Raw genomic sequence first — 12,936 nt, 5'->3', positions numbered from 1 at the left:
AGAATTCAAGATGACAGGTTGTATACTTCTTAATGAAAAGAAAGAATGTAGGGGCGCCTGGGTGGCTCAGTGGGTTAAGCTTCTGCTTTCGGCTCAGGTCATGATCTCAGGGTCCTGGGATCAAGCCCCGCACCAGGCTCTCTGCTCAGCGGGGAGCCAGGTTCCCCCTCTCCCTCTGCCTGCTTCTCTGCCTACTTGTGATCTGTCAAATAAATAAATAAAATCTTAAAAAAAAAAGAAAAGAAAGAATGTATACATATTTCCTCAGCATCCATTTCAGGATTTATCAATCCTCACCGTAAATAACGAATTTATATAAAAATTAGTAAAGTGCGATATGAAAGAATTCTGTGTCTTGCCACCGCCAGCATCCACAGAATGACAATCACTGCACCTATTCTTCTATCCCCCTTTCCATTTATGTCCCTTGGTCTTCTCAAAAACATTTAATGAGCACCTACTATGAGCAGGTACCATTCTGGGTACTGAAGAGTTAGTGGTAATGGAACAGACAAAAGTCGATGTTCCTGTGGAATCTGCCTTCTGGGGAGAGAAGGAAGACAGCAAACAAATGAAGAAGGTAATTTCCAATGGTGATAAATGCCATGGATATATTGAAAGGGGCAGTGGGTTGTGGGAAGTTGTGGGAAGTGGTACCAATGGAAACCCAATCTGGCACCACTAGCGAGTAAGGCTGGCATGTCTGGAATAAGGAGTGTCGTGTAGCCCATGAGGTGTTGCCTAATGCATTCTACATGGAGTTGGGAGACCTACCTAGCTTGAGAGCAGGAGGTAACTAACTATAAGCAACTGTTGGTTTTTTGTAAATAAAGTTTTACTGGAACACAGCCACATCCTTCCATGGTTGGTGTCTCAGTATAACAGCGAAGTAGAGTAGTGGTAACAGAGACCATCTATGGTCCCCCAAAGCTTTGTATCTTGGTCTCTGAGTATCTAGGCACTCAGGTGGGTTCTCCCCTCCTTCTGTATTTCTTGTAAAGGCCACTTATACTTATTCAGCGATGGGCCTGCCTCCGTGTTCTCACAGCAACCCCCGAGAGGGTTCATCATTTAGGATTCTGGGACCCAAATAATCCAGATCATGCTTTCTGGTCCTTCGTCCTCAGATTGGACCCTTCCAATATGATTGACTTTCCCCAGGCTTACACTTGAGCTGACCACCCTTTCAAAGATGGTGACTTGAACTCTGGTAGGGACAATCTCCAAGTTCACTAGACTGCAAACTCTTTGAAGATAAAAATCTATGTCTCGTTTGCTGTTCTATCATATTACCATCCCCAGGAACTTAGCCTGTAGCCTCTTACATGGATCACGGCCAAGGAAGTACCTGCAAGAAACAAAAAACTAAAAAGGAAGGAAAGAGGAAGCAAAGAAGAGGAGAGCTTGAGGTCACTCTGTTTATCCTCCTCTTCTTCAGAGCTTGTCCAAGTCTAACAGTTGTGTTTGTGAAGAATAAAAAATATATATTAAAAGAAAAAAAAAAAACATAGCCAACATCTGGTCTGTACTTCTTGTAAGTTTCTCTTTTCTTATGTTGACGTTGAGTTTTCAGAGAAAAGCACCCAACTTTCCATTCTCAAGACCCTTACAAAAGTTCCTTTTAATCATTCTTTCTAAACAGCTGAGCCCAATTATTAACTAAGAATTTTCAAATGAAAAGGCCATCAGTTAACAGCCTGGGTCAGATCTATGACCAGAAACAAATATTCCTGGCTTCTTGCCCACATTTCTTGCAGCAAATGCTTCTGGGTTCACAAAGGAAAATCAGTTTGCTGGAGCGCCAGTTCCCTTGCTCTTTTGCAACACCCCAGAACCAAGCCCTGATTCCGATGTGCCCCATTTCTCTACAACTCACGCTCACACACTGACTTCTCATCCTCTCCTTTTGGCCCGAAGACTTTGATGAATAGTTTCCAGGCCCTCACCGATTTGTCCTGTGCTGCTTTCCCAGCTGGATTTGTTGATTTGTTTGGGTTTCTCTCCTCCCCAACCCACCATCATCTGCAGCGCGGTGGGGAAAAAGGAGACCGTCCTGAGTACTCCATTCCAAATGGCCGGAGTCAGGCACAGGCATGCCGCTTGTCCCTGCACATTAGATACAGGAGGCAACCGGCACTCTGCATCAGACAGCCAGTCATCAAAGAGCAAGGAAGACGGTAGGGTAAAGTGTCATTGACGAATGATCACCGCAGCACTGTATTATTCAAATAACTCAGAGTACACAATAGGCCTGTGCTGCCAGGCCACAGCAAAGACCCAAATTACTACTGATGACTTCGGAAATGCTTCCATTTATCAACAAAACCCTGAGAACACTGAAGGGTCAATAGCGGTCTTATCCTAGAGATTGAGCACTCTTAACCTACAGTCTTAACCTAGAGACTGAGCCATAGCCTCTACGAGCCTGCAGCTACCATCTTATGATAGAGAACTCTCAACTCCAGAGAACTCTCCAGATAGGTAGGGAGGAAGGAGGGAAGAGAAGGAAAAGAGGAGGTGGGTTGGTGGATGGATGGATGGATGGATAGATGATGACAGGCAAATAAACAGACGATAGACTTTTTTTTTTTTAATTCAGGTTTCATCTCCAGGAGTGTTATAAAAAGTAGCATCTACTTCTCCATCTTATTTTGCAGATGACAAATTTAAGGGGCTCTAATTTGAAAGAGCTGGTCCACATCCATCTCCGTCAACAGAAACAGAAGCAGAATTCTAACTCAGAGATACATTGTCATTATTCTGGGACAGTGACATTGCTCCCCCCACCAAAGGACACTCAGCAATTCCTGGAAACATTTTTGGTTCATGACTTTCTGGGGAGGGAGAGGCCAAGGGTAGGTGCTCCCAGTATCTGGTGAGGAGAAACCAAGGGCTTTGCCAACCATCCCACGATGCACAGGATAATCGCCCATAGCAAAGAATTATCCAGAGAAATGACAAAAGTCCTTTTCTAGAAGTGCAGTCAGTAGACTATGTCCCATTACCCGTTTCTCATCAAGAAAAGTTTTACTGGAATCCAGCCGTGCCCAGCCACTTACCTACTGTCTACAGTTGCTTCTGTGCGATCACAGTGACGCTGAGCAATTATGGCTGAGACTGTAGGTCCACAAAGCCTAGACTAACCTTGTCTGATCTTTTACAGAAAGTTTGCTAACCTCTGCTCTACATATCATGGGTCATCATGGGACATAGACCAAAGAGCACCCCTCCCTGCTGGCCCGCGTACACATCACATACCTGAGTGAGCACAGTTCGCACAGACTGGGAGGTGAATGGAAGTGAACACCACAGGAGATCCAAGCACAGATAGACCAGAGAGAATCTCCTAGGAAATGTTTCCATGGTCTCTGCCTGGATGCCATTCGCACTGATTACATATACCAACCAGAAGGGTCTATCGAGAGGCTCATCCTGACAAGACATTAGTGCCTCGGTAATGGAGGGCCTCCAACTTTACAATGAGACGTTGCTCGGGACCTACCAGGGTGGAAATGGACAATCGTAGCTGTCATTTATTGAGCACCACTGTGTGCCAGGCATTGGCGTGGAAGTACAGAAGTGTCTCCTTACAAGTTACACTGGTCTTAGCTAGACACAGAGAGGCGTGTATCCCTCTGGACCACGTGAATATGGAATGCCCTGGAAGTGAGGGCTGCTGTACCTACTTGCTCTTTCGTATCTTCAGAGTCTGAATCTTTATCCACTTCTTCATCAGCATCATCTTCAAAATCCTCTGCATGGAAAAAGAGGGAGAAAATGGTTGCGGCTTCCCCTGTGCCTCGGATCTGGGTTCTCACCACACAGTAGCTAGTCTTCCTTTTTCTCATTATCAAGTGCACTGTCCCCCAACACCCTGACACTTATTGGCACCTGCAAATTATACACACAGAGGCACGGGGAAGCACCATCCCATGAAGTCTAAACTGCCCCACGTCGAAGGCAGAGTGAGCGCAGAATAAAAGGACACATGAACAGGGCACCTGGTTGGCTCAGTTCGCTGGGCAACTGCCTTCGGCTCGGGTCATGATCCTGGAGTCCCAGGATCAAGTCCCACATTGGGCTCCTGGCTCCTTGGGGAACCCGCTTCTCCCTCTGACCTTCTCAGCTCTCATGCTCTCTCTCACTCTCTCTCTCTCTCTCTCTCTCAAATAAATATATAAAATCTTTAAAAGAAAAAAACAGAAAACAAAAAAAAGACACATGAACACCATTCTGGGTTGCCCTGCCCAACTTACAACTATTTACTCAAACAACATCACCAAAGTTTAGAGATCACATACAGGCAAAATTTCCTATAATTCAGCACCTTGACTGACTCCCTAATTTTGATAAGAAAGGACTTAGTTACAACAAAAGACCATAGAAAGTGTCCAGGGCCATTGTGGCAAGATTATGCCAAGGGAACTCTGTTCCATGAAAGGAGGGCAGGGTTGAAAGGCATTAGAATCTTTCAACACCAAATTCTTCACGGAGATTAAATAATCATACTTTCAAGCATGTAATGTGACTAGCATGGGCTTGTAACTAGCCAAAGCTTTATTTCAAGTTCATCCTTAAGGCAAATTAATTCCAGAGTGAGTCAGTACAGTAGAGAGCCTCAATCATGGGACCGAGAATATACTTTTTTTTTTTTTAATTAGCTGAGATGACTGTACAGGCATTCAACAGCTACCGGGCAAAGTGGCTACAGTTAATAATTAAGAACAAAATAAGTGAGCTTAGTATCTGTTCATTCCGTCTATGGAAAGCTTGCTTTTTTCATACACTTCTCTAATTAGCTTCTTGGACATTTATGGTTAGCCTGCAAAAGCACTGATGCTACTTTCATCTACGTCCCTCTGAAATATTGCCAACCTGCAAGACTGGCTGGAAAGCTCATCGTCGCCCACTGGCTTTACCTTCAGTTAGAGCACACGGAGGCTCAGGGGGGATGCTTCCCGGGACGGGGAAGGCATACGTGCTGGTGGATGTGACCAAGGGAAGCGGGCTCCTTGGGTAACACTGCCTCAGGATCTGAATCACGACGGAGATGACAGGCTCCAAGCGTTTGTCGTCCAGGCGGTTCTGAATAAAGAGAAGACCCTGTCAGACGCCGACACCTTACCCAGGGTGCCCTTATTAGATCGGTAGTTCCAGTCATGGCTTACACATGTGGACAGCAAACATCCTTAACAGAGAAGGTCTATGTGGAACATTCTAACGGAGAATTCCGTCTAATGTAAAATCTGCTTTGGCCCAGGGCATCATCTGAAACATTTTTCTTTCTTTCTCACAGCTCATATGTGATTGGAAGGAATTAAGTCCGAAAATAGACTCAAAAGTCTTTCAGGGGATGCTGTGGCTAAGGGAAGACATTGTCCAGGATAGCCCAGGAAAGGGTGGGGGAGGAACTTCCTTCAGCCATCATGGTGTCATTGTGAATTACTGCCTAAATTAGAGAATGAGTAGCCAAACTGATGGAAGGCTTACTCTTCTCTTTCAGCTATTACCTGAATAGAAAACCATAAAGGAAAAAGATAAAATATGAAATTGGAAAAAAAGACTAAGTAAATCCCAAGCACCTAAATTAAATAACATGCCTGTTCTCAGAGCCCACGGTGTTGATCCCTCTTGGTAGCTACCCAAAGCAAAGGAAAATTGGGTTTGCAGATGTAACATTTTGATACTGATGGAACCTGACAAGACCTTTCTTTTCAGACACTTTGAGAAATGCAAAAACAAGTTTACTAAATTGAGAGAGAGGGTTGGGGGTAAGTCGGTAACTCTTTGGCAAAACTAGGCCATTTTCTTCAGGCTCTTACTAAATGCTTTGTCTACTGATTTTGTGCAGAAAGTTGCCAAGTGTGAGCTTCTAATCTGATATTCCCAGGGGTTCCAAGTGAGCTCTAAGGCCAACAAGTCATAGTAGGAGACAGGGAGGATGCTGAGCACTTGTCCCAGGGGAGAGGGGCTGTGATGACGCCATACTACGGTATCTCCAGGCCCACATTATAAGCAGCTCCACATTAAAAAAAAAAAAAAAAAAAAAAAAAAAAAGGAGAAAAAATTTAACAAACTTTTAGCCATGATTTCAAACTATCCAAATGATTAAAAAACAAGAACAAAAGCAAAAACCAGTTAGCCCAATGTTCAAACCAAGAATGTTTTAACACAATCAAGAATGCTATTTCCCCTTTGGTGTGCTCAAATGGTTCCCACCAGGTGTCCTGAACCCACAGCAGGAAACACTCTCCATGGAAAAGGAATCAGTCAAGGCTACCTCATCCCTGAGACTGGTCAAATGATTTCTAGTGCTTTGTGAAAAGTACTGTTATTGGAAAAAGCAAGAACTGAGTTTGGGGGAGGGAGAGAGGGAGGGTAGATGGCTCATCACGGGTCAGGTTCTGAGCTTTATTCTTAGGAAGCACGGAGCCAGGAACAAGCCAGGGAACTGTCAAAATTACCAGCATTTTGGAAGCCAGTTGTGTCTGTGATTGTCACTGGTACTGTTATTGATGAATGTGGCAATAATGCTGTGTTTTACTTTGCATGGGATGGTGCAGGTGGCCAGTGAGAGGAAGGATGGAGGCAAGTTCACCTGTCCTGATAGGTGGGGCCACACCATAAAATCAACAGAACCAAGGTATTAGGATCTTAGTGAATGACTGCCTAAATCAGGTTGGTGGGAAACAGTGTAGTAAACACAGTCTGCGGAAAACCTTTATGAATTTTAAAATCATCCTTGCTTCCAAATTCACCTGCCAAGGTTTCCCTAGTGTTAAGGGACAGGTACTTCCGGCCCCCAAGGCAGGGCGGGAGGTGGCCCATGGGATGCCCTCTGGATGCAAAATTTAAGGGGGCCTCGCTCTCAGCCTCCTGCTATCCCAGGGTTGGCACCTGGGCGGCTCTGCATCAAAGATGACGAAACCCCAAGAAACAGGATCCCTGGGAACAACTGTCTCAGAATTGGGGGCAAAGGTGAAAATTTCTCGCTCACTTTCCCCATCACTTCCAATAATACACCTGCTACTTGGAAAAGATGATGAAATATGACAGCGCTTACCATATTCAATTCACACTTAACGTCTCTGAATTAGCTTTGGAATAATAAATACACTACTTCTGTGAGATGCGGGCAAGCGAGAGGAAAGTAGCTCCTTATCTCCTTATCGAGGTTCTGTGATTCCCAGATCTGAGGTGGCTGCGGTCAAGCCCAGTCTGGAAGCAGACGACGCTCTTTCTGCAGTATCGTCAGAAGGTCGACCGCCTAACGCTACGTCCCAGTGCCTCACTTCATCTCACCACGTGGGCAGTTTATCATCTCATATCATCCCAAGAAGGGTGAGGACAGCACAGAAAGGTATCTCAAGAGGGAGGGACCATATCCTCACAATTTTTACAATAGCATATTGCTATAATTGTTCTATTTTATAATTGTTGCTGGTGCTAATCTCTTGCTGTGCTTAATTTATAAATTAATTTTATCACGGGCATGACTGCACAGGAAAAAAACAGAGTGGATATGGGTTTGGTACTCTCCAGAGTTTCAGGCATCCACTGGGGGTCTTGGCAGGCAGGGGGTGGGGGGTTGCTGTATAGCACTCGGCTCAAATCCTGGAGCAAGACCACCCGGATTCAAGTCCCGGCCCATGAACACGAACAGCTTCACCCTGGCAAGCTGCTACACCCCCTCTGTGCTATACTTCCCTCGTCTGTAGAGCAGAGATACTAACAGAACTTCTGTCATAAGGAGGTGTGTGAATTAGAGTTAAAATAGGCAGTGCCTGTCCAAAACTGCACAGTAAGTGGTCGCTAGCAAGATGTCAACAGGCAGCACGAAGCTCATAAAATCTCCTAAGAATGCAAAAGGAGATCCCAGAAGGCCACTGCTACTCAGCACAGAGCCCTAGTAATAACTTTCACAATAAGAAAATGAGACACTTTAGTGGAAAAATCCAGAAAGCCTTGATTTAAGTTCCAGTTCTCCTCCCAACTAGCCAAAGCCATCCGCGTCTCTGCCTGAGCTAACCCCCGTCCCCCTCCTTCTTTCCGTGCCCTCGGACACCCTCCTGTCCAAATGGCAGCCGGAATGGTCCTTCAAGGTCATAAATCGGTTTAATGGGTATAGAGTTTCGGTTTTGCAAGATGAAAAGAGATCTGGAGATCGGTTATACAACAGTGTGGGTGCACTTAATACAACCAAACTGTACACTTGAAAATGGCCAAGATGGCCAACTTTATGTCGTACAGATTTTATCACAATTAAAAAAACAAAAAGCATACATCGTATCACGTCACTCCCCTGCTTCAAACCTGATAGAAATGAAATCAGAATTTCTTTTCATGGTCTAGAGAGTTCTGTCCTCCTCTTCTTCTTCCCCTCTCTCCTCCCCCCTCCCCTTCCCTCTCCTCCTCATCCCTCTGATTCTGTCTCTTCCTCGTCTTTTGCTATTATGGGCACACCAGCATCATCATCATTGGAATTTGCAAACAGCCACCACAATGACATAGACTAGATCCCAGGTTCCCTTGTTGGCCATCCAAGGACAGCAGTCCCTTCCTTGGCAGAAAGGGGAGGACTGATGGGCAGTTCGAATCAGTACAGCTACAGCAGTGCTGGGCTTCCGGCGCCCAGCCCGGGTGCAGAGGCCCCACAGGCTAGAGCAGCCTGGCACATAGGCTTGGTTCGGCCTCCGTTCATATCCTGTGTCCATTCCCGTAAGAAACTGGAGGCTGGGAGCTTGCTGTGAATTCATTTACTGAACAGCCCAGGTCTTCACTGACCTGCCGAGAACTGCTTGTAAAATCCTGCTTGCCTGGGTAGAGGGGTGGCTCAGTCGGTTAAGGGTCCGACTCTTGATTTCCACTCAGGTCATGATCTCAGGGTCCTGAGATCAAGCCCCTGCACTGAGCTCCACAATGGGCTCTATACTCAGGGTGGAGTTGGCTTGAGATTCTCTCTCTCTCTTTCTAAATAAATAAAATCTTCTAAAATAAATAAAATAAAACAAAATAAAAATATTAAAATAAAATAAAACAAAATAAAAATATTAAAATAAAATAGAATTCTGTTTGCAGAACCAGACTCCTAACTGTAGAGGATACACTGCTTGTCGCCAGAGGAGAGGTGGGTGGAGGAGGGGAAACAGGTGAAGGGGATTAAGGAGTGAACATGTGACGAGCACCCGGTGACGTGTGGAAATCACTATATGGTGCACCTGAAACCAGTATTACACTGTATGTTAACTAACTGGAATTGAAATAAAAACTTAAAACAAAAGATGAAAGGAAAAAAATTAAAGTGAGGCCATTAGGGTGGGCTCTACTCCCATAGGACTGGGGTCCTTGAAAAAGGGGGCATTTGGACACAGACTTGCACCCAGGGAGAACGTCCTGTGAAGCTGGAGGCAGAGATGAGGGGCCGCTCCAACAGGCTGAGAGGCACCAGCAGAATCTGCGAGCAGGACCTACCAGAGAGCCTGGGGCAGGATCCCCCGCTCCGTGGCCCCAGAAGGAACCAGCCCTGCCGCCACCTTGCTTTGGGACTCCGGCTCCCAGGCCTGGGAAAGAATGAATCTCTGGTTTGTGGTGCTCCGTTCTGGCAGCCCCAGGAGACTCCCAGGTTCCTCCAGCCACTCTTGGCTGTGACGATTGCCTAGAAACACTCAGAGCTCACTCAGAACTGCTGGAGATGAACTGCAGTCATGGTTTCCAGGGATGGACAGGACGGATTCAGATCAGCCAAAGAGCGAGGCCTTCGGGGCAGGGTGCGGCTGTCTCAGCCCGCTCTGCCCTGGAAAGACACCACAGACCCGGGGCTGGAAACAGTCCACACTTGTTTCTCGCGGCTCTGGAGGCTGAGGTCTAGGTTCAGGCACCAGCAGGTTCCCTGTCTGGGGAGAACCTGCCTTCTGGTGGAGATGGCCGAGTTCTCACAGGCAGTGAGGACCAGGGAGCTGTCAGGGGCCTCTCTTAGTAAGGGCACACATCCCATTCCTGGGGGCTGCACCCTCATGACCTCACCCCTCCCAAAGGCCCCATCTCCCCCATGCCATCACTTTGGGCAGTAGGGATTCGGCACATGGGTTTGGGGGACCCAGACAGTAGTCTACGGCACCAGGAGAAAGAGCAAGCCTGAGACGTGTAGACAGATCTTACGTACACCCTGTTTCCAGGCTCATGGGCCCTTTCGTGTCTGTGCTTCTCTTGCTACGTTCTGCACCCCCTCCCTCTCACAGATACGTACTACAGGGCTGTTTTCTTCCTTTCCTGCCCTTTTAATTCCTCCTAACCCAGAGCAGAGAAAGAGCCAAAGGAGGCAGAGGACTTGGCTGGAGCGCAGGAGCTGGAGTCGGGGGTTGCTAGGCATCAGCAGTAGGGGCGGCGGGGGTGTCTCACTCGAGATTTGGGGGGGGGCACAGCTTACAAAGTACGGTGACGCTTGGAGACATTCCAAGCACGGCTTCGTCCAGAGAAAAGGAAGGTTCCGTGCAGCTCGTTCATGACAGAGAGGCTGCGAAAGCTGCGCTGATGGAAAGAAGCCCACGGGTGACAGCAGACGAGAAGGCAGGTGCCAGTTTGCAGGCCAGGACGACGTTATTGTCCAGACGCAGGGGAGAGGGGGATGCTGTTTTAATAGCAAAGTCTGCAGATGCCACGGTTGGAAGACAGCACTCTCGAGTGCTTCCCTGCCTCGGATGTGTGCAGGTACAGAAAAAGGGGAGGGTGTCCCGAGAGGAGTGAGGAGACCAAGGAAGAGGGTGCAGAGAAGAGGAGCTAATGGGAAGACAGCAGGGAGCTCCATGCCTCAATGCGCATCAAGCAGGGCTGCTGGCCCCTAGCCCCAGGGAAGGGGAGTGAGCAGATGAGGGATATTCAGGAAGCCTTCTCCTCCTCCATAGAGAGGGAGCATGTAGCCTCGCATTGTGATGTTTAAATTAGTCCTAAGCAAGTGCATTTAAGGACTTCGTTGTAAGGGCTGAAATCCAGGAAACCAGAGACTACATATCCCACTGGGGTACCGAGCAGTCCCAGCCCGCGCAGGTGCTCCCCTTTGCCTGGGATGCTGTTCCTCTTGAACCTGGCAGGACCGGCCTTTCCAATAATTCAGGTCTCAGCTTAGGTGGCACCTGCTCAGCGAGGACTCGGCCCCTCCCGCAGAACACGTGCTCCCTCCACCTTGGGGAGTCACCGCGGATGGCCTGACTTAATTGATATCAGGGAGCAATACGAAATGACCCTCCTCGTTGAATTTGCTGCCTCCTTAGTGTCTGGCTCTCCTGCTAGAATGTTTACCCCACAAGATCCGGGGTCTTGCTTGTCGCATTCACCTCCAGATTCCACAGTGCTAGTAATTCCAGCAACCGCTCACGCTCCTAAACCAGCCAAGTCACGGCCAGCACTCCATTAAATCCAACACATCTCTACGTTAACGTAATCAGGCCGCGCCGCAAGCCAGGCTTGAGTATTTCCCTCGTTTCAAAGAAGAAAGCTGAGACCCAGAGGGTCTCAAAGTTGCACAAGTGTCGAGCTCGAGGGCCGGGAACTGTCCTGACACCGCACTGCACAGCGCAGCCAATACACACGTAACGGAATGAATGAGTCCACCGGTGCGGGAGTGAATGAGCGGATGAGGGGCTGAATCCAGAGCCTCTGCCCACAGCAGGCAGCAAGAGAGGTACTGAGTGTCTCGCACCTGTGTTCCATCCAGGTGTCACCCACCTGCAGAGGTGACCCCAGGGCTAATTACCTGGGCGGAGCTGAAGAGGATCTCCATGCCCTGGGCTGCCAGGAAGGCCTCCCTGCCAGACCGGAGGTTGGCAATGTGCCTGAGGCAGAGCAGCAGCGCCCGGCGGATCCACACGTGGGCATTGGCGGTGTCCCGGTGGTGCCAGTCCAGATGCAGCCTGAGCAAGCTGGCGACGTAGCCTCTGTTCACGGCCCTGCGGCTGTTGGACTCTGAAACCAGTGGAAAAGGGATGTCAAATCATGGGCTCCTCCCGCCGCACCCGTCTGGGCATGTCCGGCGCACCTCCCGTGAGACACTCATCGTAAACGGATACTAATAACTTTGCACTGGAGAAAACGGGCAGACGCCACCTTACTCAAGTGATCAAAGTGAACATCACCTTGTGCATCACATGGAGAAGCACACAGCATCACTTCTATGGTCTTCATGGCCAAAATGCACAGCTGGAATTTAACCATGAGGAAAATCAGCAAACCCAAAATGAGGGCATGCTACCAGTCATCTGACTGATAACACTTCAAAGATGTCAAGGTAAGGGAAAAAAAGGGGGGGAGGGGAAGGAGAGAGGGAAGAAGAGAGGAGAGGAGAGGAGGGGAGGGGAGGGGAGGGGAGGGGGGAGCTAAAGGATTTATATAACATGTAAGTACAATGCAAAACTGCAATTTAGATCCTGGGCCAGGAAACAGTTTTGTCCTTGGCTACAAAAGTCATTAGTGAAACAGTCGGTAAAATTTGAATAAAGTCTACAAATAAACTAATAGTATTATATCAATATATATTAAGTTCTGGTAAACTGTGCTTATGGAAAAGAAAATCCTTATGTTTAGGAAATTCATAATTGGAGCATATGAATGCCTGTAACTTATCCTTTGAAAGTTCAGAAATAAATTATAATAGTGTTGGGAGGCAAGGATGAAAGAATGAGCGAGAGAGAGAGACTCAGAGAGACATTTCTACCAGATTTCCATTCCTCCTTACTAAATCTCAGCAGACTTAGGGTACAGTCACTGGGCTGAGGAAATCGCCAGACTTCGCTTGGGAAGAAGTCACTGAATGAGACACCATGGCTGAAAGGCTGTTGCATGTCACAGATGTGCTGCATGTTTTCCTAGAGAGCGTGGAAGTCCGCTTCTGGAGACTCAAGGTCTGGCTCCACCCCAGGAGGAATTCCTCATAGCTGAGGCTAC

At 47.7% G+C, this 12,936-nt stretch overlaps 1 protein-coding gene across 1 annotated transcript in view; it reads right to left on the bottom strand.

The window, feature by feature from the left end:
- Window positions 1–12,936, bottom strand: part of AGBL1 (ATP/GTP binding protein like 1) — a gene marked incomplete at its 3' end in the record, with an annotated part of 181,941 nt that overhangs the window by 29,643 nt on the left and 139,362 nt on the right. Inside the window, exons 7-9 of the mRNA XM_032842369.1 lie at window positions 11,750–11,958; window positions 4,920–5,085; window positions 3,687–3,754 (exon numbers count right to left, since the gene is read on the bottom strand). Coding sequence (XP_032698260.1) covers window positions 3,687–3,754; window positions 4,920–5,085; window positions 11,750–11,958 — 443 coding nt within the window. The remainder of the gene's footprint in view (window positions 1–3,686; window positions 3,755–4,919; window positions 5,086–11,749; window positions 11,959–12,936) is intronic.

This window comes from Lontra canadensis, unplaced genomic scaffold (assembly GCF_010015895.1).
Source record: "Lontra canadensis isolate GAN:19392208 unplaced genomic scaffold, GSC_riverotter_1.0 scaffold128, whole genome shotgun sequence".
NCBI classification, from domain to species: Eukaryota; Metazoa; Chordata; class Mammalia; order Carnivora; family Mustelidae; genus Lontra; species Lontra canadensis.
The sequence above is the reverse complement of the archived record's forward strand: the minus strand, read 5'-3'. Positions and strand labels throughout refer to the sequence as shown.